The following is a 26,122-nucleotide window of genomic DNA, read 5'->3' as shown; positions in this document are numbered from 1 at the left end:
CTACAGTCCCGTCCCTCCCTCCTGCGCCAGGTGGTTAGAAAGTTGCTGAAGTGGACGCTGGCAGTGAGAAAAATGCTGGTAATTACCCTGGGCGTTCATGTATGCAGAACTTACATTCGATAGCTTTTTCCACTTGAAACCCAAAACATACTGATTTCTGGAAGCGGTTTGAAAGAATTCTCCAGTAAGCTGTTTTCCATTTCATTCTGGGTAATCGCAGTGGAGATCTGACAAGTGGGCCCCACGTCCGCTGGAACCTCCAGCCCCGGCTGCTGTGGCGAGGGACACGTCCCCCCGCGGCCCCTGGAGCGCTCCCTTGGCTGGAGCTGTGTTCCAGTTCTGCCGCTTGATGTGTAAGTGCATCTGTCACATTTTAAAATCCTAGAGCAGAAAAGGTCACAAGGCTGGGTTCACAAAACCTATTAAATGGGACTGGTGGGCAAGGCCCTGAGGGATGGGGGGTGAGCGGGGTATGAAACGCTGGGGAGCTGAGGAAGTCTGGGCTAAATAACTGCTGCGGGTCCAGGCACTCGTCACGCTGAGAACTGCAGGGAGCCGGAGCAGATGCACCAGGGGTTTAACACATCTCAGTGATAAACGGGGCTGAAAAGAAACACAGGGTGTGTGGCAGGTGGATGTGGGTTCAGATCACCTCGGGGATCAAGGTGGAATAATGTGCTCATCTTCCTTCAGGAGCTGCCTTGATGGAGGTGCATTTGAGACCAAAAACGTGGGCTGCAGGAGCTGGAGGACGCTTCCTTCCTGGGGCACCAGCTTTGTGGTCCCCTCGTCCCTGCGTTCCTGCTGCTGGCTGGCACCCGCGAGAGCAGCCTGCGTGCCCGCAGTCCTTCCCGGGGCCGACACTGCGTCATTCAGAAGCCCTCCTGGAGGTGCCTGTGCACCACGCTCCCTGCCCACGAGCAGCAGCCGCACCGGCTCCCCCGGCTCCCCAGACCTTCTCTAGAGGAGCCTTACCCAAGTCAAGACAAGTTACGTCTCCCTCCCCCCTGGATCCAGGCTAAGGGGGGAAGGAAAATTCGGCTGGCCAGACAGAAGCTTCAGTCTTCTGAGGCTGAGTCCTCCCGGCTCCTCCTCAGTCTCCTCATTGACTCCAGAATTATGTTTACATTCATTCCAATAACTTCCCAAATTAGGCTGACAAAAAACGAACCCTAGGAGTCATTCCTGTTCCCTTTAATATACAAGCATTTTAATGACTCCCTTTTCAGCTTCCAGGACTGGCTCAGCCCCCCAGGCTTCTCAGCACTGGCTGCTAGTGGCCCTGGGACACGCCAAGGGCCCCGAGAAGGGTCCCGGTGGAAAACACAGCCAGCAGTGGCCCGAGCAGAGTTGCCGAGAGTGGAGTCTGCGGCCGAGGGGTCCAGGGCAGGTGTGGTTTGCAGCTGTGGCTGATTGTGGAGGACTGTGAGGCACTCTGTCTGGGCAGCCATGAGACGGGCTGTCACAGGTTTATATCTAGAAATTATACATCCTCTGGGTCTAACCCTTGGCAGGAGCCACTGTCCCAGGTGGGGCAGAGACTGCCAGCCGCCATCCACTGCCCTTTCCCCCTTCCTTCCTTAATGAAGGACACATGGGTGTCCAGCTCTCTGGCACAGACAGCCCATGAATGGTAAGCATAAGTCAGCAGCAGATGGGAATTCCAAGGAAGTCCTTCAAAGGCGGGCACCCTAGGTTACTTGGCCTCAAGGCGTATCTGTGCCTTCCTCCTTCTAGAATGTAGACGTGATGGCTGGTACCACAGTAGTCAGCTTGTGCCCACGAGGCAAATGTAGAGATGGCAAAGCAAAAAGGAGGAGCTTGATGTGCTGGTGACCAAGGAGCTACCTCTAGGACTCCACAGAGCCCACTGCCCACTCTGGTGTGAGAAGGATTAAAAACACACCTCCATTTCCTTTAAGCTACTGTTATTTGGGGTCTGTTTCTAGCAACTGGGCTCCTCCATTCCCAACCAATACAGACGGCTGCACACTCACTCCCCTGATGCGGTCCCACCACGCAGAGCCCAAGAACAACCCTTTCAAAGGTGGCTTCACGTTGATAGCATGTTCCTCGAGCGTCCTGACTGGCGAGCCTTTGAAGCACGTCACCAGTGCCTATGCTGTGGGGGAGCGGGGAGCAGCCACCCAGGAGTGAGGTCAGATGTGGCTCCAGCCCTCGCCCTGGCTGCACCAGGGTTAGTCTCTGCTCCGGGCAGGGCTGCCAGTCCCCCGGTGTGACTTTGTGACCGGCGTCCCCTCCACTCTCAGTGCCGGGGCCCCTTGCACAGCACCGAGCACACAGTAGGCACTCACATCAATTCCCGAATGTCTGTGTTCTTGATTTTACTATTAGCAGAGAAGCTGACTCCAAATTTCTTTCTGTCTCACGATGGAAACATTTAAATGCCCCAGGAGATACTGGTCACCGTCCGAGCAGGAGGACTACAGGCTGCAGGGAGTCGGGTCACAGCATTTCCAGGGCCTTTCCACGCGTCCCGCCTCTCTCTCCTCACAGCTGCCCCAGAGGCAGCGGGACAGGCAGCAGCGTCACCGCTTCACAGACGGGAAAAGCAGAGGCTCGGGAAAGCTCATGCGTTTCTTGAAGGCAGATGAGTAGTAAATAGTAAGAGTCAGGCCTTACGGACTCTGGGAAAGGGCCACGGGCACAGAAGGGTGTGTGGGTGTGTATGTGTGTGCGTGTGTGTGCACGTGTGTGTGCACAGACGTCTCACAAGCACGCCAGCCCCCTCTTTGTCTCCTTAGGTTAGTCCTGGCTCCTGGCTCCCTAGGTTAGTCCTCCTCACTATTTTTCTTCCAGATATATTACCTTCTAGGCAGGTCGCTTTTGATCCGTTTGACGGAGCTGTCCACTCCAGAGCCAGGCTCGTGGTCAGTGCTCCCTCATACTCGCCCAGCCTCCTTCCCCGCCATGCAGCCTCCTGGCACCTGCCAAGTGCTTAGCCCTAGGGCCAGGGTCCCAACGTCGTGGTCAGCAAGGGACTCGCCCCCGATCGGGTCTGTCCTGGGCTCAGGTGTGTCCCGCACACAAAGGAGGGACAGGGCGGCGGTGCTTCCTGGGGAAGTGTCAGGGCCGTCACAGCTGGAGCAGCTCTGTGGTGACCGAGGGCCCAGGCAGTGCCTGGAAGCAGAGCATCAAATGACAGAGCGCGTTCCACAGTGACCACACAGAGCACACAGGAAGTCACATCCCGCACAGAGAAACAGGCTGCATCCCCCAAAGGGACGCGCGCTTCCCGCGCCCACGCTCGGGTTGGGAGGGGACCACAGCGGCCATCAGGTACAAACGGGGGGTCTCTGAGTCGTCAGAGCAGAAGCGCCCCGGGGTGAGCGAGGATGCGAGTGGTGAGCACATCCCCGGTGCCCCTGAGACCTGCCCGGGGCCCTGGGCTGCAACACCTGCCACCCCGCTGCCCGGGCTGACGGCAGATGCGGAAACCACACACCCAGCATCAGTCAGGGGAGCATCAGTCAGGGGAGCATCAGCTCAAGACCAGATAAAAAGAGAGAGAGTAGGAGCCTTATCTGCACAAAGAGCTAGAGGAAGTCAGGTCCTCACCCACTGGTGGCAAGCGTCCACAGATGCTCCGGGCAGAGACAGCAGCCCAGCTGCCATCCAGACCCACGAGCCTGGGCAGCCTGGCTGCCCCATCAGGCCGGAACCTCCCGGGGAGCCCCAGTGACATCAGAGGTGCCGACGGCGCCCAGAACACACGGCTCGGACTCAGGAGACCTGCTGCTGGTGCTGCTCCGGCGGTCAGCAAGCGACCTCAGACCTCAGCTGGTGAGCACTCAGCTTCCTAGTGCGTGAGCGGCGGCAAACAATGTGTCCTGCTCTACCCCAAAGCTGCAGGCAATCCGAGTGAGGGCCGGGGCCCGCCGGGGCCCGCCCAGTCCCTGCCCAGTTCCCCCGCCCCGTCCCCTGACCCCGGACGGGAGGCTTTGGGCGAGGGCTCCACCCGCACGCTGGACAGGCTGGAGGCTCACCAGACCCAGTACACGTGGGCCCTTTAGAAACCACAAAGGACCCCCAAGCCCACCCTGTGCCCTCATCCCCGCCAGCGCCAGGCTAGGGGCACTGGGGCTCACCACTTCTCAGTCACAGAAGCGCTCTCCTGTCTCCGGGTCACTGCCCACATCCTCACTCCCCGCCGGCCTCGCCCACCAGCAGGTCCCTCCTCCTAACACGGCATTTTTGTCACGTCGCCCAGGGCTCCCCAGCGATGAAGGCCCAGCTCCGTGGCCTCGTGGTCCCTCTCCCCTCTGCCCGCCCAGAACGCACACGCGCCCATAGCGCCAGGAACCCATGCGGTTAGTACTAACAGGGGCCCATTAACAGCAGTAGCTGTCATTTTAAGTGTTTCCGAATTGATTGTTATTTTATTAAACAGACTAATTAAAACAAACATTGACTGTCCAGGTTTTCAGCTATTTCCACTTTCCAGAGAGTGATCCAGAATCGCTGGCAGATAAGCAGCCCCCCCTGGTCATCCTGCACGCTGAGAGTTTCTGCCCGGCCGTGTGCACGCGGAGCTGACTGTGCGTCATCTGCACAGGAGGACTTATGGACTCACGGACGACAGCAGACAGCCAATCAGCAAGGGGCGATAATAACAGTGTGTGGTGTCAGGGAACGTTAGGGCTCCAGCCTGACTTGGGGAGAGAGGCGGGCAGTTAGAAACCTCCTCGTTTGACAAAGGTCAAGGCCTGGTAGCAATAAAAACGCCTAAGCAAATAAAATCGCACCTGCGAGTCCGGAGAGGGTGAGACTGCTGAGTGGAAGCAGGTGGTAGGGTTTCTGCGCGAAGCGCCTCCCCGGGCAAGGCTCTGGGCCGCGGTGGGCACACGGGCGTGTGTCGAGAGAGGGAGGGTCTGTCTATCACCACTGAGAGCATTAGGAGTGAAATGCGGACGTGGAAGATGTATCGGAGCGCCCCGCCCTCCCCAGGGCCAAAACTCAGCTCCTTCAGAAAGCACTGGAAGAGTCAGCAGAAAGCTGAAGCTTTCCTGAATCGGTAGAAAGCTCTAGAAAGCCTGAAAATAACGGTGCTGGGCCTCACGTCTTCGCCATGTTCTGCCTGGTCATTTTTGGGGGGGGAGGCTGGGGGTGGGGAGGAGTTTCTCTTGATCCAGTAAATTGCTTAAGCAACTGAAAAAGAAAACCAAAGTGGGGCTCGGGGCAAACACCAAGCTGCAAACTCCATGGCCGGTGACTGTGTTACCTCACTCAGCAAAATTTATTTCGAATAATCTTCATCTTTTGAAAACCACTCAACAGTTTCACACGAGACTCCACGGCCAGCTTTACTGAAAAACACACTCTTACCCCGTTAGAAAAAAATCGACAGAATTCAACCCCACAGAACTTTTCAAGAACAAGCAGGCTACTTAAAGTCCTGTCCTTAGTGACCAGAAAAAAGCAGTTACAACAGCATGTTTCCTTCTACAGTGTTGCGATGGTTTTGGAATCAATGGAGAGATTAAATACGTGATTAATCTCCTATTTCCTTCCCAGGGGACCGAACCCTCTGTCTCAATTTTTAACCTGCTCCAATCAAACTCTGCAAACCCTGCGCCGCAGCGAAGATGCTGCCGCCTTAGGGAGAGCAAGCTTACCGCCTTGTAAGGTGTACTCGGTCACCGCTCTGCTGAAGACGCCCAGGCCCGCCCCGTTGTACGCGGCCACCTGAATCTCATACTGGGTCCAGATGATCAGCTCCGTCACCAGGCAGTAGCTGACCTCCGGGCTGGTGATGTTCCTCTGCTGGTGCGTCCCCGGGAGGCCAGCCAGGCGGTACCTGCGTCAGACCGGAGAGAAGTGATCTGAGCCAGGACCTGGCTTTACCCAAAGTCACCAAACGTGGTCAGAGGAAAACGGAAGTAATAAAAGGAAAGCTGAGAGGTCAGCCCCAGACACCACTCCGTCTACATCAACTGTTACAAGAGGTGTAATCTAATCTCACCGTGGTGCTGAGCGTGGGGCCCGGCAGAACTGACGTTTCAACTGTTAAGGTTCAGGGGAAATGATAGCTTTTTAAGTCTAAGTTATCCGGGGAGTACGGTGACGCAGCACCAAAACTCCAGATGTGGCTTCTGCCGGGGTGTCGCTGTAAATCAGGGGGCGCGGTCCCTTCCTCCTGTGACTGTGAAATGTGGCAGAGAAGCAAGCACGCGGCCTCTCGGTCTCCGTGGGGCGAGCTCCCAGCTGCATTTGTTCATGCAGTCCCGGCGTTAGGAGTGGCTTTAAAAGGTGTTCATACTCCTAAAAGACCAATCCCACGCTGAGCGTGACGAACTGCTTTTTAGGGGACCTCTGAGAGCGCAGTGTGGTATGCTCTGTGGTGTAATAATGGCAGAGATTTAAAGTTGTATTTATTTAAAACAGTTACACACGGCTCTGGACACAGGAAATGTATCAGCTGGGAAATCGTTACTCGTACAACGAAAGGACTTCCGTCCCGTTATTCTGAGGAGCGGACGTTTTCCATGATCTCATTTGGAGAAGTTCCTCGGTTCCCTGGTAAAGTGCAGGGCTTGTGCACTGGGAGCCATCTCCTCAGTCATCATGCCGCTCCCTGAAGCATCCCATTTCTACCTAAAACTGGCTCTTGCCTCGGGAAGACGCAGCTCTGTGTGCCGGGGCGAAGGGAGGAGATGGAGGACAGAACCAGAGAAGCAGCAGGAGACCGATCGGTCCACACCTCACGGACCAGGGTGTCAGCAGGGCTGCCGTCCTCGGAAAGGAAAAAGACCCCGAAACCCAGGCCTGGACTGGGAAACAGCCCCCCTGCAAAGAGAATGCTGGCTGGAAATGCACCGGGAGGTACGAACACGGCAGGAAAGGTTCTTCGTGAAAATCAGGGTTTTCTGAGCTTTTACCCCTTCCTGCTACAGACCCCTTATATGCGGGAAGGCCTGTTGGGCAGGAAAATAAACGATCGTCAGCAGGCAACCTGTGAGCAGCACAGACGCCCAGGCCTCCCCGGCCTCCCACCTGCAGTGTGCCCGGCGCCGGGCGCTGGACGGACAGTGTCCCTTGTGACGGGCAAAGACGAAAGTGAACGTAACAGCCCACATCCGCTTCCTCTTCCACCAACCCCAACCCTGCTGGGTCGGCAGGCCTTCTCTGACCTGCCTGCACCGAGCAGGCGTGGGTGCCACTGGCGGTGGGGTTCGGTTCCTTCCTCTAGCCTGGTGGTCTGTCCCCCGGGCCGTGGACAACAGCAGAAAGGCTCGCTCTGCGGTAACCCACATGCCAGACATTTCCCCAACTACAAAACACACTTTTAAAATAAACGGCACTGCGACCGTTAGCCACTTGAAACAGGTAAATGTTGGCTCCATGCCCACACTGGGCCCCAATTAACCTGGCACGTGACTGGTACCCAGGACCATGGGTTACCAACATGACACACGCTGGGCGTCACCACTTCTGAAGCACTCATTTCACTATATAATGCACATACCAGGGAAAAGCAAAGAAAGCAGTTCCCGAAGACTGAGGCTGGGAGGAGGCCTTCTCAGCTGGGTGATCTCAAGCAAATTCCTAATGTCTCTAAGCCTGGGTCTCCTCCTCCCTCGAATGACTTAATAAAAACGGCATCTCACAGGGCTGTTGCGGGGGTGAAATGAAACAGTGGGGGCAAAGGAGCTGTGACCATGTGAAGCGCCCCCTCAATATTTCCTTTTCTGGAAACACTGCTCTTCTAGGAAGTTTGCTGAGAGAGACCCTTGAGTTACAAGAAACCAAGCTCGCCTGCACCTTTGCCTGGGGCCCCCTGATGCGGTTGTGCCAAGCTGGCCGCGGAATCCACGTCCCGCAGACGGGTGGCTCTCCCCTCCGCGGCGGGCAGCGCGGCCCTTCTGACCAGCAGCTCAGGGTGCTTCTGTAACAGGCGCGGGGTGTCTGCGGAGGCCCTAATTAGTCATGGAAGTGCGGGCATTGTCCTCTGGCTGCCGCGTGCGTTGCCCAGGAGACCGGCTCAGACAGAACAGGATGATTTTTTACAGGGACATAAACAGGAGAATGTTTTTAAAGGACATAACCCCTGAGAGGAACCCCTGTCCCTCTCAGAGAAACACCCTGCCCATTACTGTAAATATTTTATGGCCACACACGCACTCTGACTCCTTCCTGCGGCCAGCGCCACAGCGGCGATGCATTTCCATTTTGTTCCTGTGCGGGTCGTGCCGTTGGTCTGACAGGCAGACCGTGTCCGGGAGGACACACGCTTGCAGACAGAGCTCATGTGCAGACCGGAGGATTATTCGGAAATGTTTCCCAGCAAATTCACTTTGGCATGGGTCTTTAATTTCTGAAAACTTTGATATTCACAGGCCTTGGGGAGGGTGCCCTCCTCTTCGGGCTCTTCATTATTTAAGCCCCTGCAGATACAGGTGCCCTCTTTTCCAGCGCCCGACTCAACTGACACCATCGTGGAAAATCCTTTTACCGGGAGTAATCCCACCAGATGGAGAAATGTGCTGTCCCTGATGGGGCCTCGTGGCATCGGAGACATTTGGTTATCAAGCTCCACACCCGAGCCTGGCTCTGTGGGCTGACTTTTAAAGTCCTTATTTGGCGGCTGGAGCCTAAGGAAACTTCTCCTCCCGTGTGCTCAAATAAAGGGCAGCAGCCGCCGGGGTGACGAGAGCGTGGAGGGGCTGGTCCGAGAGTGGAGGCCAATTATTTTCATTAGGGGATGAGCACGGACCCAGGGCACAAACACGACAGAAAACCGCAGCCGTCAGCGGCGGGAAGCAGCAGGCGGCTTTCCGGAGGGAACCTGGGAATCGTCCGGAAGCATCCACAAGAGTGGGGTCCACAGGCGCCCCCTGCCCGGGGGGACAGGCCCGCGGTCTGAAATGGGGCCGCACAGCTGAGGGCACGGAGACCAGAGGGGCCCGAGTGCGGGCTCAGGGCAGCCCCGGGGACGGCCGCGCTCAGTAATGATCTGGCTCACGTTCGCAGGATAATTCATCCGCTTGAGGAAAAACTTGAAAGGAGAGGGAATTGGTTGTGACAGGCAAATATTGAGTGTGACAGATAAACATGCATTAAACAATGACGGGATGACGACCCAATACACGTGCTGACGAGCCGCCTTCCCTGCGCGAGACGGAGGAGCTCGAGAAGCAGCTCTCACGCGCCTTCTCACAGGGGCCTGAGACCCTGCACTTCCCCACTCAGACCTGAGTGAACCCCGTGCCCGCTGACGGACACGCTGGGGCTAGGCGTTCGGAGGCCCGGGTTCCTGCCGTGCAGGGTTGGTAAAGGAGCCACAGCGCACGGCCCCTTAGCAGACCGGCGCCCGCCGCTGGACTGTGCATTAGAAGAGACTTAATAATCATCCTTTTAACACTGCTTTACTTTTTTCTTTTGACTTGTATTGACAAACCACTGAAATGATCACTTTCACTGCAATTTCAAAATGAGCAGAAATTTTGCCAAAGGAGGTTCCTCCCGTCAACCCAGCCGAGCGCTAGTCACTCAACGTCCTCAGAAGCCTAATTCCACCCGACCCCCCTTCTGAGGCACAGACAGCAAACGGGCCGCTCCTGGGGCCACGTCGGCCTGTAGCTGTGAGTCTGGCCTGTCTTGTGTTTCAAAACATAATGACTTCATCCCCAACATTTCAGACCTGTGAGACTGCATGTAAAGAGCTGGGTTTTAAAATTTTTTTAATGAATTTTCTTTTTTTTTTTTTTGCAAGGGGAGGGTAATTAGGTTTATTTACTTATTTATTTTTAACGGAGGTGCTGGGGGTTGAACCCAGGACGTCATGCCTGCTAAGCACATGCTCTAACACTGAGCTCTACCCTTCCTCCGAAAACACTAGATTGTCTAATTTGTTTGAAACACAGGACAACCTGGCAATTCTGAATAACATACTAGCATGGGGGAAAAGAAGGCAAATAATTAAATCAATTGCATTATTATTAATTCAACATCATTACACTTAATAATGCATGTCCTTGGTAAAAACTTAGAGTGGAAGGATTTACAGTGCACAGCAGACCCTGCTCCCCACCCATAAAATTCCCGTCCATGCTTCCACCAAAATGCAGCCACTGATACTGGTTTCTTGTGTGCACACATCACGGCTGGAGGCGCAAGGCCACCCACAGTCGCCTTTTCACTCTAGTTTGCTACAGTCCCCACCCGCCCAGAGCCTGACAACTGGCCCGCATCTCTTGATTATAGCTGGGCGCCCACAGACGTGTGAGTCTGCGACCTCTGCGAACAGACACTTGGCTCTTTATGAAGACAGAGTGAGGCCGGCCAGCCGCTGGCCACTTGCCTGAGGATGTACCCCCGCAGCACCCCGTTGTGCTCTGTTTCTGGGGGCGGCTGCCACTGGACCATGATGGACTGATTGGTGCGCCCACTGGCCACGATATTTTTCGGGGGAGCACTGGGTGGTTCTTCAGGTAGCATCAACCTAAATAGAAAAGACGGGGAGGGGATGAGAGATCAGCCCAGAAGCAAAGGCTCCTTGTCTGCCTTCTCCACCTGGCTGAACCTTGAGCCATTCACCCAAATTGAGTGACGGATAAAACAAAACACCCAGCCGGTCGGACTGAAGGGACAGGCGTGACACAGGCACAGCAAATCCACATGGCAGGGCATCAGTCCCGCCGGGAAGACACGGAGTGACCCCGCCCCGTGGGGACAGCCCACGGGGCTCGCCACCCCAGGGGGTCTCCAGCCGGAGCGAGCTGGCTCGCGGCTGGGTCCGAGCCTCCTTCCAAGCTGTTCTTTGGTTCTTTCAGTATTTCCCGTATCAAACTCCCCAGTGTGAACAGAGCCAGCCGGCTCTCTCAGCCAGCCTACAGTTCGAGCCCCGGGAGAGCTCAGGTTGGTGGGGGCGGGCACTTCCCCAGGGCACATCTGAATGGCAGCCGCCCGCCCGGGGTGGGGTAGGGGCGGTGGGGCATCGGGACCACCCGGGAGACACGGGAACTCACTCTGCGTCCCTCCTGACACCCTGCTAGGTGTTTACCAGGACCCACCCTGTGGGCGGTCAGGGAGCGTGAAGGGCACGGCACCGCGGCAAGCTCCTAACTGCAGGCGCACGGAAGGCTGTGCTATCGGGAGCGATCTATGTCGGCTGGGCCGGGGCACCCCGGGGCGGAGAAACTGCCCTCAGCAGTGAAGGGCGCCCGGCGACCCCTTGTGCTTTCTCTCTGTTACATCTTTCCTGCTCATGGCTCCCAACATCACGAAGGGACGGAGGTTGACACTCCGATCGGCCCCCTCCACTGAACCCGATGCTGGGTATCGCCCCCAGTGCCCGTGCCACGGGCCACGCGTCCACGCACCTGCTGGTCTCGGCGCTGTACTGGCCTTTGCCCACGTGGTTCACAGCGCACACTCTGAACTGGTAGGTGCGGGCCGGGGTCAGGCCACGCACGGTGACGCCTGTCATCTCGGGGCTGACGTTTGACAGATGCACTTTCCACGGAGAGTCTGAAAGAAGCAGCAACACAAGTCAAACCCCTGCAAGCACGTGGATGGTAAGAAGTGAGTGCAAATGCGTTCCTCACTCAGTTGCTGAGTGAGGCAGATGGAGTGGTGAGCCCCCCAGACAGGCGGGCAAACCAAGGCTCACGGTCCTGGGGCCAGTCACCAGGGAGACTGGCTTGTAACTCGGGGTCCAGTGTGCCCCCCGCCACCCCCATGCTGTTGTCAACGAGTAAAGAGATGTTTTGTTTGACCTGCATAAGGCAGTTAAAATGGAACCCAAATATTCCCCCTTCCCGCGTTCCATGTGTAGCGGGAAGTTCTCTGTCAGCTCACGTGGGCAGGCAGATTGCAGATTTGTCTCCCGGAAAAGGACGCTGCACATGTCACCAAATGATAAATAAAAACTATATTCATTAACATTTTAATAAAAGAGGAAATGAGCTTGACAAAGACAGATGGGCTGTGAATTTTGCGAACCATCTGCGTGCGGCCCACATCCCACCACGCCCCTGCCCGGCTCTGGCTGGGGACGCGGAATGGAATTCACAGCGCGTTAGGCTATCTCTCCTCCCAGCTTCCTGGCAGGTGCGGAAGACTGCCTCTGGCAGACAAGCAGGCTCTCACGGCAAGGCTTCAGGAGGCTCTGCCCCGCTCCTCCACCTTTGCAGGACTGTCTCTTTGCGGAGTTTAACCACGCTTTCTGCCCCATCGTTTGGCACAGTGATGCCCTGGGATGAACCGGCACCCACCATCAGTTCCCACTTGGAATTGCCATGAGCCTAAACTGCATTTTCAAGTTACCAGTGAAGTGAAACATCAGGGGTGGGGGAGGGTCCTGTGGAAATCGGGCCGTCTTTCCTGTTCCTCGGAAGTGGCACAGAAACCCCTTTCAGAAAGAGGTGATGTGTGACTTCCTCTCTGGAGTTGGACGACGCCCAGCTCAGCCTGCAGTTGACGCCAGGCTCTGCACCACCCGCACAAAATCACAGCCACGTCTGCAGAAACCCAGTGGCCTGACGGTGGGGACTCACAAGTCTGCACCTGGGGCTCATCAGAAACGCACTTGGGGTCTTCATGGGTGAGGACGCTGCCACTGACTGCTCCAAGATGAAGAGAGACTCTCAGAGGACCTGAGGACGGTCACACGGGGTGTCCACCCCTGAGTCAGAGTCTGTTAGCAGGAGTCCTCAGCAGAAAGTCACGCTGCTCTGAAGCATGGTGCCAGTTGGGCCACGAAGGCCGAATCTTTTTAATTATTACAAATAAAGCTGCTTCCAAAAATGGCTTTCTGGGAATGCAGTCCTCACTGCCAGCTGGGCGTGAGTGCTCTTGGCTTGCGCCTCATGGTGATATAGGTGGTCCCATAGCCAATGAGAGCCCCCTCTCTTTATGTTTCCTTAGAAAATGCAACGTGCATCTCCAATTAACCACGGAAGACCCACCCCATTTCTGTGTTCACCCTTCGAGAAGCCTCAAACAGCTCACGGTGATCTGACTTTGTAAGCAGGCTCCTTTCAGGAGAGAGCCATTTGTCAACACAGAAAATGAAGGCGGCTTCCCGGGTGTCAGTGTGGCTGCACTTGGTCTGTGGGAACCTGGGCCACGCCAAGTCACGCTCCAAGGCAAATACAGTCTGCATGCTGAAGATGGCTGGTACATAGCAAAAAAAGTAGAAAACAACGTTGACTTGGAGCTCGTCCACTTACCGTGGTTCCATTTTGTTTGTGCTTCTTCTATAAAAATGGGGGGGACACGAGGGGAAGGTATAGCTCAGTGGTAGAGCGCATGCCTAGTGTGTACAAGGTACCAAATAAATAAACAAAATACACCTAATTACCTCCCCCCCAAAGATGGGGGAAAAAATCAAAACCACACAGAGATCCACCTCACGTCCCTTAGGATGCCTACTGCCAACAATAGCAGAAAATAACGTGTGGGTGAGGATGTGGAGAAGTTGGCACTCTAGCACACCATTGCTGGGAGTGGAAAATGGTGCAGCCACTATGGAAAACAGTATGGCGGTTCCTCAAAAAGTTAAACATAGGATTCCCATAAGATCCAGCAATTCTACTTCAAAATATAGACCCCAAAGAACTGAAAGTAGGGTCTGGAAGAGCTACTGCTACACCCACATTCACAACAGTATTATTATTCACAAGAGCCAAAAGTTGGATTCAACCCAAGTATCCAGCGATAGATGAATGAGTAAACAAAATGTGGTCCATGCGCACAATGGAATATTATGCAGCCTTGAAAAGGAAAGAAATTCTGGCACCTGCTCCAATATGAATGAAATTTCTGGACATTACACTGAGTGAAATAAGCCAGCCACAGAAGGACAGATACTATGTGATTCCACATTAAGTGATCCCACTTGAATGAGGCACTTGGAGGACCCGAATTCATGGAGACAGAATGTAGATGGTGGTTGCCAGGGGCTGAGGAGGGAGGGCTGGGGAGGTATTGTTTAAAGAGGACAAAGGTTCCCTTTTGAAAGATGAAAGGAATTCTGGAGACGGTTGAACAATGCTGTGCACGCACTGAACCGTACACGAGAAAGCGGCCGAGCCGGAGAGTTTTATCATGTGTACTTTGCTGTAATTCCGCTAACTAAATGGTGGAATTTACACACAACGTCACGCGCGGACACTCTGGCCGGACGTTCCTGCTTTCACCCGGCCTCCACCTCCACCCTCCCCTCCCGCTCGGCGCCGTGGGGGGCTGCCTGGCAGAGCGGGGTCCTTCACACTCACTGGCGACGCCCCAGACTATCTGTGCTCTGCACCCAAAGGTTCCTGCTCTTCTCCGGGGTGGGGGCAGCTCTGCGTGCTCTCTCTCTGGGCCCCTGTGACCTCCGGGTGACACCAGGTTACCTGGTTGCCCTCCACCCACGCCTCTGTAAACCTTCCCTTTGACTCTTCGTCACTGATTATGCTAATTCGAGAGCGCCACCTGTCCCTGACTGTCACAGTGCGCAGTAAAACTTATCTTCCATCTCCTTATTCCTGCAGAGTTCAGTGTCTGTAAGCGAGCAGCTCACCTGCTCCGTCGGAGACAGAGAACAACAGCAATTTCAGGAAGAGACAAGGTCAAAAGGACGGCGGTCAAACCCACTGACTGTGCCCACTAATCGCACGGGCGGGGGCAGAGAGCGTCCCAGATGGATGGATGGATGGACGGATGCAGCCTTCCAACCCCAAGCCCCCTCGGCCCTCCCAGACCCTGCCCCATGTGATCCCCAGTTTCTCGGCCACTTGTTCACGTGGAGTGTAAACAGCTCCTGAAAGCCTGTAGGATCTGCTGCCCAGTCTGATTTGACCACAGGACCTATTAATCTGCTCTGGACCTTGGGGCCCTGCTGAGTCCTCCGGTTCCAACTATAGGATTCTTATCTAGAAGATAAAAGATCTGGCAGGAAGAGAGATGAAACTGAAAACTAATACAAATGATCGATCCATCTCATGGGCACTCTGGTGTGTAGCTACCTCCCTCCCAGGAAAAAGCGGTTTGGGAAGGATTTGCACATTCACACGGTTTGGAATTGCAAGCTTGCTGGGGACTGTGAACGTTTAAATAGCAAGTCTGTTCCTGACAATGAACAAGCAAAATCCCTTTACAAGATCCTTCTCCCAGTCCTAGCGAAAGAGTGCTCAATGCAAGGTGCTTGTCTCGGGCTGGAGCGGGAGAGCCTTTTGATGAAGGAAACCAGCCCAGAGAACTTTCCATAGTTACTCCCTCCCCTTCAGGGATGCCCCTTGCCCCTGGGATCTGGAAGCCTGAGGAATTTCTGTCTTCCCCAGTCAGGCTATTAAACAAACCCCTGCTCCACAGACGAGCACCACTCATCTCTTATAGCTTCAAGCACCCAGAAACCACGAGGCGTTCATCTCACCTCCACTCTGCCTGTGGGCTAAAAAGCTGGTGGTTTTCAATCTTCACAAATGAACTGGAAGCTTTTTTCCAATAATAATAATAATAAAAAAAAGTATTACCGTTATCTCAATTAGAAGTACCTGAGGAAGGAAAATACTTTTCAAAGAAAATTTTCTTCATTGACAGAAGAACCATTGCTATTATCAGCGCCCAATGCGAACGGCCATTTGCAGCCCTGAAGCGTTTTCACCTGAGTCCTCCTGGGGAGGCAGTATTACCTCTGCTTTTAACAGACTGAGAAAGCAAGACGCAGGAAGCCTGAGTGACTTTGCCCAAGTCCTGCAGGCCGTGCCTGCCTGGACTCCCGGGTGGGGCTGATACCACTGAGAGCAGAGCAGCCGGGCCCCAAGTGTCCCCTGGAGAGAGGAGGTGCCAGGTACCCCAACACCCGGGGAGTACTCGCACACACAGACACACACACACACTCTCCAAGAAACACACAAAACCAAAAGCTGAATGTCTCTGGGGGATCAAGAAGATGCAGGCACCAATGACTGGCAGCAGGAGGAAGGAAGCAGACCACTCCCGGGCTTGGGGCCTTCTCCAGGCAGGTGCCCCGGCCTCTGCACCCCGCAGGAGCTCGGGACGGAGGGAGGTGGAGGCTGCAAACACGGAAAGCCGATTAAGAGACGTAAGAGACAGAACCACCGTCACAACAGGTGGACCTTGTTGGGATCCTGATTCAAGCACATCAACTGTGAAAAGACTTTAAAAAAATCAGAGACACTTAAACGTGGACCGGGTATGAAATGATATTGAGGGTCCCATTAGTTTTGTTAGGGGTGATGTCCTTTTTTGAGCTACTTGCTGAATCACTTAAGGACAAAAGGACTAAATATCTGAGATGTCCTTTAAAACACTCTAGCAAAAAAGTGGGGAACTGATGAAACAAACATGGTAAAACGTTAACGGTTTTTGAAACTGAAACATGCACACTCCGTACCCTTGTGCATACCGAGTGCTTCTCCTAACCAACAGGTTTCAGGAAGTGACTTCCGTCGCGACATTGCCAGCACTGAGCATCACCACTGCCTGAAACTGCACATTTGGTAGCTGAAAAAATGGGGTTTCCCTGATTCTGTACCTTGTGCTTTTTTATGTGAATGAGAATGAACACTCTCTCATTAAAACCACTCCCCAGGTTAAAGAGTAAGGCAAGTGGAAAATTAAGATGCAGATTTATCATTTTTCTAATTCTAATTCCACTGCCGATTTGGCTACAACCATATGCACAGTGTGCCCTCCTGCAATGTAAATATTGCAAGTATTGTAATAACCACGGCTACCTGTTTACACAGCCACCTACGAGATAAACTCCAAGAAAACCCATTTTATTCCCTGTTAGACCCTCAGCACCCAGAAGCCTGCCGGACACACAGGGGAAACTCAGTACGTGTTTGTTCTAGTTTGTTCTAGGAAAGCACCTGCCCCGCCCCAGGCACCGCCAGCGACCCACCTGTGCACGTTAACTGCCACAGGCACCTGATTTACACGTGAGAAAGGGAGGCAGAGATTCCGGTCTGATCCTTCCACCTTGGTGGAAATTCCCGGATGAGAGTGACTTTGTTCTTTTGACTCCTTGTAGGTGATGAGTGTCCAGGCCGGAAGGCTGGGGAGTGCTCATGAGATGATTCAGAGGGGGCTATGCTCTTGGACCCCAGCTTCGAGCGTCCAGCAAGGTCACATGCACGAGGACTCTCCTCCCTGCACGGGGCAGGCTATGTGGACCCTGATGTAAGTGCTCTGGGTTTCTTAGGATGCGAAGGGCACTCGATCTCGGTGGTCTTCCTCCCCGCACCCCATACCTCCAGTCCAACTATGAGAAAACCATCCGGCAAGTCCCAGCTGGGCGACTTCCTACAAAATACCCGATCGACATGCCTAGAAACCGTCCAGGTCATCGAAACCGGGGCAGGCCTGAGAAGCTGTCCTGCCGAGAGGAGCCTGAGGAGATGAGCCAGCTGAGCGCAGTGTGGGGCCGGCGGAGTCCCGGGCCAGGGAAAGACGGGTGCCAAACGCTGAGGACATCTGCACAGAGAGCGGCCTTCAGGGGAGGCTCACATGCCAACGCTGGTTCGTGAGCTGTGCCAAGTGCACTGCACTGATGCAAGGTGTTAGCAGGGGGCTGAGCGTGTGGAGTGGGGGCGCTCTTGACCTCCACAATTACTCTGTTAACCTGAACTGTTCTCAGATGATGCGTTCAGCGAGAGAAGAGGCCAGTCTGTTAATGGGGTGGTGTGCACCGGAGGAGAGGGGTGTGCTGTGGAACACGCACTGGGGAGTCCGGGTGTCCTGCACGGGGGCAAACGGGGTTGTGGAGTGTGAGGTCACCTGGGTACACCCGGCACCCACCAGCTGGGTGCGGAGAGCCTGGAGCTGAGCCACCGTGACCTTTCTCAATGCAGGAGCCCTGGAGGACGGGTTGTCCCAAACCTGGCTCACTAGACCTCTCAGTGTTTGGGGACCTGCTGCCTTTGGGGTGGAGTGAAAGCAAAGGGCTGGAACCCCCACAGGCTGCAAACAGCAGTCACCAAATGCCCTGGTGGTGGCCCTTGGGTGGTCCTCGTGGTCCCTCCACGGGACCGTGGGCTCTGGGCTCGCATCTACACTGGCCCTGCCCAAGGCCCTGGCAGGCGCCTTTCAGTTTTGAATCGTTTTTCTTGACAAGAGCTCCAACATTGCACATAGGCTGTACAGGACCCGGACCCCCCCCCCCAAGAGCACTGAATCCCGGAAGGGATAGACGAGGTCAGCCATCTCCACGCCACCAAAAAGTAATACACGCCCATTAACAAAAGTCTGGAAAATAAAGAGCATGAGAAAAAAATAACAAAACGAAACCAGCACAGGTCCAATCTCCAGTTGCTTCTTCAACTGTCCTCGTGGGTTTTCAAGCACTGTGTGCAATTATTTTCAACTTTCTAAGAGACTGACCTACATTTCAGTGTCAGCTCAATGAGTTACTGAAAATAGTTTAGTGGATGAGGTCTGCTTCTCCATACTAACGGACCCGCGGATTATGGTCCTCATGTCAACAGAGACACAGAGTTTCCAAGCCTGGACAGTAAATCACCTCAGCCTCCGCAGAGGGAGGCCGCGGGGGAGGCCTGGACTCCGTCCCCGCGCGGGGCTGGGTGTGAGGACTCAGAGACGGCACACTCGGAGCCCAGGAACAGTCTCCCCTGGTTTATTCATAGCTCATCTTGAACTTGAAAGAGAAGCACAGATAATAGCTAGTTTGGCAAAGGTTAAATGAGATCATTCTGCAGGATTAGAGAGAAAAAAAATTATTAGAAGAACGAGAAACATCTAACTTGTCGTGGCACCGCAGGATGGCAAGCTTGAGCCGGCAGACGTAACATTTTCAGAAGAGGCCGCACTCTTGAAAGAAGACCGCAAGGTTGTCCATGATCCCACTGAGCCATTACACACACCAAAAGTGCGTGAACTGAAGCACAACTTTGAAAGAATGCTGTGGCTCAGACCTACTCTTGGCCACCCTGGGGGATGAGACTGAGGTCATGGGAGGGACAGGCCATCCTCCCCTGAGGACGGCTGAGGGGGACAGAGACACAGAGCACTCAGAGACCGTCCGAGGGGAGCAGGAAGTGGGTGGGGATTTTCTGCCTGAGACAAAACCCCAAAAAGCAGACACTTAGAACACAGGTTGAAACCCGCACTTTGGGAAGGCGTCCCTGCCGTGTGCGTCTCTAGAGGGACGGTGAACGCCCGCAGGGGCAGAGTCACGACGCATAAAGTTCTGCCCTCAAAGTTAAGAACGAAAGAGCAGAGAATTCAGGAGCTAAATGAAATTCCCTGCTAAGGAACGTGCCAGAGTGAAGCCAAGAACAGGCTGCGACACGCTCAGCTGCTGGCATCCAAGGGGCTGGGCCTCCTGACTGTGGGTTCGACCCACACGCGGCCTCCGAACCTCCGGCCAGGACCAGAGCTGCGCACACATCACCGCCGGCTCGGTCTCTGCAGGTCAGCCCGCCAGGCTCTGCCTCCCGCGACATCGCTCAGGCCTCTGCTGGCAGCACTGCGGGCTGGAGTTTTGTGTGTGTGTGTGTGTGTGTGTGTGTGTGTAAACAGAAAGTCAGATCTCCTACTTTTAGAGAGGACTTAAAGACCTTCTAAAGGGAAAATATGCATAAAGTTGGATGATGAAATAAAAATTAAAAATAAACTTGAAATCATTACGGAGAAGAAGACAGAGCTGCCCTGACACCTGGCATGACTCAGGAGCTCGGCTGAGCGCCGAGTTTGCGCCGGGCCTGCTGGTGACTAAGGGAGCAACGCGGCACACTGGAGAGCAGGGCTTCTAAAGGAAGTTAAAAGTCTCTCGGGAGAAGCAGGCGTTCCTCAGCAGCAGCGCCGCCCCTGCACGGATGTCTCTCTGACAGTGTGACAGTGTGACAGCGGGATGCAGAAATGAGCCTCCAGCCTGACAGTTCTTCCAGCCCGTCTTCAGAAAGGAAGAAGTACGGCAGTAACTTACAGAAGACGGTGTTTCTTTCTAAGTTAAGGAAAAAGACATGAATTTCAAACTTAGGGCTCAGGAGCCTCAAGTCATGACAGTGACCAAGTCTCTCAGAGCATCAGCTTGGAAGCCGGCCCAGCGGCAGGACCTCAGGAGCACACGTCACAGCTGCGAACTTGCAGGAACTCACACAAAGGATTCGCCTGCACACGTTGCAGGGTATAATACTTAGTTATTTTAAAAATAACTTGCTTAGAAAGAAGAAATTTCCCTACATATATTTAAAAAATACTAAGAACCAGGAATGGGAGGAACGTATCACATGAAGAGAAAAGGCTGCTTCAAATCAGTATCGTGTCACTTGTATGAAGATGGAGAACAGGCAAAACCCATCTTTGGAGACGGAAGTTGGAAAGGTGCGCGCCTGCCTGAGAAGGAGGAAGACAAGACCAGAGAGGGACACAGGGAACTTCCTGAAATGTTGAAAATGTTTCGTATCTTATTTCAGGTGTGAGCTACATGCTATGTATACACACACACACACACACACACACACTTGTCAAAATTCACCTAAGATCTTTGCATTTCATTATATGCAAATTATATCTCAATAAACAACAAAAAAATCAAGATCGTATGTAACAATAAAATCCTAGTAGACTTTCCATTTTTAAGTGGATGCCAATTACTTTTAAAAATTATTCTCACCAACCGAGGAAGGTATAAGAGCAAAAGGACACAGATGTTTATTACTTGGAGACGCTAGGATTGTCTGCCTTGAAAACTAAAGGGACCAACTGAAAAATGTTTAGAGTGATAACAAATAGCTAAACACCAAGAGCTGCCCTACAGTCCAACAATAAATGACAATTTAGAAGACGAAACGGAAAGAGACTCCCACCCACAGCAGCAGTGAGACGGAATCTCAGGGCAACCTTGCAAACAAGCGCAGAGCCTACGGAGAAGGCCCCGCAGCTTCACTAAGCAGTATCGAGTCAGCGGAAGAGATGAAGGAGCATCTTGCTTTCTGGGTCGGAAGGCAGACTCACCAAGAAGTCAGTTCTCACCAAACTTACAGGTTTAACATGATTACAAAGTCCATGTGATGATGTTCAAAACCTGACAAAATGATTTCATTTTTTTTTTTCTGGAAGAATAAACAGGTGACAAGAACTAATGAAAGTTCTGAGAGGATGAGGGGACGACCTTATCAGTTCCTAAAAGCCATCAAAATACCATCACGCCGGCAAAAAAACAGACGGTGAATCAACAGATCCAAACAAACCGCACAAACTTTCACATAAGCAGGTCGCCTTTGTGTACGAACAAGGAAACCCATAAATAAACGGATTACTCAACAAACTGTGCTGGGAGGATGGAGTCATTTGGGAAAAAAAAGTATGTTAGAATACATACATCTAAATTCCAGATGAATTCGAGTTAAATGTGTAAAACTTTACAAACAGGATGAAAATTTACAAAAGCATGTGTTTCATGCTTGATAGTGTTGAAATATCCCAGCATAAAAGTGATGGAAGAAATTGTAAAGGGAAGTATCAGAAGATTTACTACATAAAAATCAAACACTTGTGTGTGCCAAAAAGTAATACACAAAAATTAAGGGCAAAAAGCAAATTGAAAAACTTCTTGTCACAAATGACAGGAGAACCCCTAAGGCCTTGATAGGAACAAAGGGGAAGGGAAGCTGACAGATCACAGCAGAGGAGGTGCAAAAAGCAAGCAGCTCGGAAGAACGTGCTCAGCAGTACCAGCGATCCAAGAAACGCAAAGTGAAATAGCGGTAAGACGCGAACGTGGGCTCAGAACCACAGATTTCTGAGTGAACACACAGGGGAACAAATATCTTTGCAAACTTGGGGTGGGGAAAAATTATTATGAGTCTCCTTCAGGACATTTTAATTAGTTTTGGTGTCCTGCCTTTGCTGGTGCTCTAAGGGCAGGCTCTGCCTGCTGCGTAGTTCAGCCCTGCTGCCTGGAATGTGGGAGCAGGAGCCTGGGGACAGCGCAACCTGGAGGAGGAGGAGGAGAAGAAGGAGGATGGGGACTGCGCCTCCCAAAGGAGACTAGGGGCAGTGCACACAGGGGATGCCACAAAGCAGCTGACAGAAGCCAGAAGGGCAGGAAGGGGGAGATGACTCAGGCTCACGAGCGGAGGTGCAGTGGTGAAGTTTTGGGCGCTCGGGGAACTGCAAGCAGAGCCTTGCTGCTCAAGCATGGAAAGCAGAGCATGTGTGTCTGGAGATAAACCCGGAGCGGCAGGCGGCGGTCAGATGATGACCGGCGCTGTGCACCATGCTGAGAAGCCTGGCGTCTACTCTGTACGCGCGGGGCTTCCTGCACAGGAGGGAATCGGGGCTGCCATCAGGTTAGAAGGTGGCTGGGGCTAGTCTCCGGGCTGCTAGAAGCACAAGCACGTGTGGGGGCCAAAGGCGACTGCGGGCGCTCGAGGTCCTGCCCGGCCCCGCGGGGCCCCTGCTCTGTGGAGCCCCTGCAAGGGCTCAGGCCGGAGCGCCACTCGCGCACGCGCAGGGAGCCCCGCTGGCGGCCCGCGGACGGCGGGACTGGGCAGGCCGGAGGGGCGGGGCTGCGTGCCGCGCGCAGCCGTCGGGACCGGGGCTGCCGAGGGGCGAGACCGGAAACGTGCGAGGTGACGCCGCCCGGATGTCCTGATGGCTTCGTAGCGGCGGGGAAGGGTGAGGAGTCAGGGAGGGCACCTGTTTCCAACCTGGAAAGGGGCAACTTCGGGGAGCGGGTGCTGAGCTCCACTCAGACAGCTGGAGTCGGAGGAAGCCGCGGGCGTCTGGGTGGAGCGGGCCAGAGGGCACGTGGGCACGGGAGTCCGCGGACCGGGCTGGAAACACGCACGCGGCTGCAGCCCGGCGGGAGGTGGGCCCCGGGAGCCGTGGGGAGAGGAGCCCGGTGTCCCGAGGAAGGAGAACCAACACTTGGAGGGGGGGTTGGAAATGAAGTCAGATGAGCCAGAAAACGGCTTGCGAGAAAACTGGGAGATGAGGATGGGGAGGGAGACAGAAGTCAAGCCGAGGGAGTGTGACGAGAGCGCAGGAGGGGCAGAGGCGTCCCGCAGGTGAGGGCTGCGAAGTGGTGTGTCCTTCGGAGGGTGATGACACGGCTTCAGCGAGACGAGGGGCTGGCGTGAACGGGAGGTGGGCAGGTGGGGTGATTCTCCCCCAAGGCAGAAGCGGGGGGGGGGGGGCTTGACAGGGCGGAAGGATTATGCGACGGAGCCGAGTCCTGGCGGCGGTGGGGCGGACAGACCACGGCGGTGGGGCGGACAGACCACGGCGGTGGGGCAGAGGGACCACGCCGGGGGGCGGGCTTTCCACACATGACGGACTGCAGGGAGTATTTTTGTTCTAGGTGCTCTAAATAATTTCTACATTTTTTAAATTAATGAGCTTACCTAACTTTAATCATAAAAAATTACCAGGGGTTTTTCTCCTTTAATTCAATTTATGTATTATAAGGTTTAATGCAAAACCACCACTATGAACACTCATACTTAAAAACTAACAGAACTAAATAAGATGAAATACTCCGATTTTTTCATACAAGTATGCTTGCTAGCTGTGAGTACTTACCAGGAGACACGTATTAAGATTTTTAAAAAATTAATGGGAAAAAGACATACCTTTTCTAAGTGGTAAAAGACCAAGATCATTCTACTTTAGTAGCAAAACGTCTTAGTTAAACTCATAGAAAGGAGGAAAGGCTCAGTTTGAGAACTAGTTTGAGACACAGAGATGGCCTCTCCCAAATATCGGGGTTACCATGGAAACCTGCATTAGAGGAGGATGTGCGCTTCTAACACTATATGATACCAATTCACTTGTGTTAAAGGAAAGATTTTTGAAAAGGTAAAATCATGACTCTCATCCAAATATAAAATAAATACATGTCAAAGACTTGACTTGCCATTAATTCATGAAAGAACCGGTAAGATGTTACAGTGTGTCAAAAGAGAATTCAAACCACACACACGCATTGATTGTCAGGAATGCTAGCGTGAATCCACAAGCAGATGCAAAGCCGGCCAACAGCTACAGAGCAGCAACCAGTGACTGCAAAGACTGCTTACAACCAGGACACGACTTACTTCCATTTCCGAGGACAAGCATCATTTGCCTTACTACGAGTTTTCTGTCATCTAGAGTTGCAGAAATAGCTCAAGAACAGTGAAAAGTGCAGGCCCCCCAAGATCAGGTAACCCTGAGGCTGCTGAGACCCCAGGGATCTGCGCTTCGGTCCACCTCCAGGTCTCTCGCCAGTGTTCTCTGGCAGTCCTCCCCCTTTTGCGATCATAATGATCTTAAAGGTTATTCTTGCTCAAAGTCAACAAACATTTTAGAGAGTGGGCCAGATTCCTTTGCTATGCAACAGAACTCTCAGCCTGTGTAGGCGTCCTTGCTGTGAAGACATCAAGAATCCCTGCTGTCTCCCAACACAGGGACGCCCTTGGCTCCCCTTGCCCCACCCGGCCTGACCCTCTGAGCTCTCAGCCCGGCAGGCTTGTGCCCTGGGCCGGGCTTTAAGCCCCTGTCACCCTCTCTAGCTTACTGCAGAGACGCCTGGAACAAGAGAAGTGCTGGCTTCACAGAGAGGACTCAGGATGCCTGCAGAGGGCCAGACGCACCCTCCACGAAGGGCTCGACCCCGGTCAGGCGCACGGACAGACGCTCAGCACAAGCTCCAGGGCTCTGCCCCATAGACGCTCTGACGGGGCCCTGCTGTAGCGGCTGGCATTCGGGTTGTCGGGAGCACAGGTGCCGCAAAGCGCCTGCCTCTGCCACTACCCCAGCCAGTTTGGTCCCTGCCAGACCCACGGTCCCCAAGGGAACGGCGTCCTAATCAGCCTGCCAGGAGGCGCTGGCTGCAGAGAAGACCCCAAGTAGCTGGATGAAGGGACCACTGGATGGAGCTATTAGAACCGGCCACTTGCACAGCACGGAGAGGAGGCCAAATGCGATTTCCATGTTAGTGTACTTCTGCTGGCTGTTCTCTCTGACCGTGATTAGCCAGCATGTCTGGCTGCTTCTTACAGGCACTGGTTCCTAGTAAAAATAAACACCGGATCATTGGCCTGGAAGACAGCGCTGGCCTTGCTATCTTCACGACAGGAAGACACACAGTTCATTGGTGGGGAGCAGCCCGGGCTGATCGGGCCCAGGCCCCAGCCTGGATTTGCACGACTGCAGTCAGGACCGGCCAGGAGACGACCGTCTCAGCCACTTTAAATTCCTCGTGTGAAAATAACACTTGATGCAACAGTGACAACAGTGTAGAACATTCAAGATTCTTCCACATTCTTCCACAGAGGCTCTCAAGGAAAAGAAGCTGGAGCCTTGGCCAGCTGCAGGCAGGTCCAGCAGGAGACCAGGGGCGGATGAGGGGCTGATGGTGCCCTCGGTCACTTTCGCAGTGAGAGGGACGCTGCTCACCCACGGAAACACCCAGGATGTGCCAGGCCCTTGCTGTGCTGCCACAGGACAAAGATCCTGGCTCATGCCTCCCCACCCCCGGAAGGGCCTGGGCTCGCTGGAAGGCCCACACATAAACCAGTGACTATTACAAGTACACTGATGCTCACAGGGAAATACATATCCTGGTAGAGGAGCCTCGGCAGGGAAACATCCATCTTGCCTGGATGTGGTGGGGCCGTGGGTCACGGAGATACGGAGGAAAGCGGTGTGTGAGCTGGGCCATCGACCACAAGGGAGGACGTCCCCAGGCAACTGCACAACCCCCAGCTGCATCCTGGCCCAGCCCCGCAAGCAAGCCGCAGTCACTTTGAAAGCCGGCTGTGTCTAGACATGCCTCAGAGCTTCCCCTCAGCGGCCTCTGTCGATGCTGCCGCTGGTCCTCCACTGGCCCAGGTCTCCTGTCACGCTCACCCTCGCCTGTCTCCCCTCTGTTCCTCGGTTCCAGGTCCTGCCTGCGCACAGCACCCTGTAGGTTTCCCTCGGGAGCAGCGGCGGCAGGATGTGTCCATGGTCCTGACCCGGTCCCCGCCATCACAGCAGGGACCTCTCAGCACCCAGCCGAGTGCCTGGCGGGGGCAGACACCATCAGGACTTGGTGAATGGATGGATGAACGGATGGCTGGCTGGAATGAATGGCTGGACGTAAACCTGTCTCTTATTTAGGCAAGAGGTCTGACTGAAAGAGCCAACCGATCACAGAGTG

At 54.1% G+C, this 26,122-nt stretch overlaps 1 protein-coding gene across 6 annotated transcripts in view; it reads right to left on the bottom strand.

Annotated features, from left to right (window-relative positions):
- The window catches only part of SDK1 (sidekick cell adhesion molecule 1), a 715,898-nt gene that overhangs the window by 151,096 nt on the left and 538,680 nt on the right, over positions 1 to 26,122 (bottom strand). For all 6 annotated transcript variants that reach the window (XM_074345583.1, XM_074345585.1, XM_074345587.1 and 3 more), the window contains 3 exons: positions 11,343 to 11,490; positions 10,322 to 10,462; positions 5,637 to 5,818 (listed from right to left, as the gene is read on the bottom strand). In XM_074345583.1, coding sequence (XP_074201684.1) covers positions 5,637 to 5,818; positions 10,322 to 10,462; positions 11,343 to 11,490 — 471 coding nt within the window. The remainder of the gene's footprint in view (positions 1 to 5,636; positions 5,819 to 10,321; positions 10,463 to 11,342; positions 11,491 to 26,122) is intronic.

The sequence above is a fragment of the Camelus bactrianus genome, chromosome 18, assembly GCF_048773025.1.
Source record: "Camelus bactrianus isolate YW-2024 breed Bactrian camel chromosome 18, ASM4877302v1, whole genome shotgun sequence".
NCBI classification, from domain to species: domain Eukaryota; kingdom Metazoa; phylum Chordata; class Mammalia; order Artiodactyla; family Camelidae; genus Camelus; species Camelus bactrianus.
The sequence above is the reverse complement of the archived record's forward strand: the minus strand, read 5'-3'. Positions and strand labels throughout refer to the sequence as shown.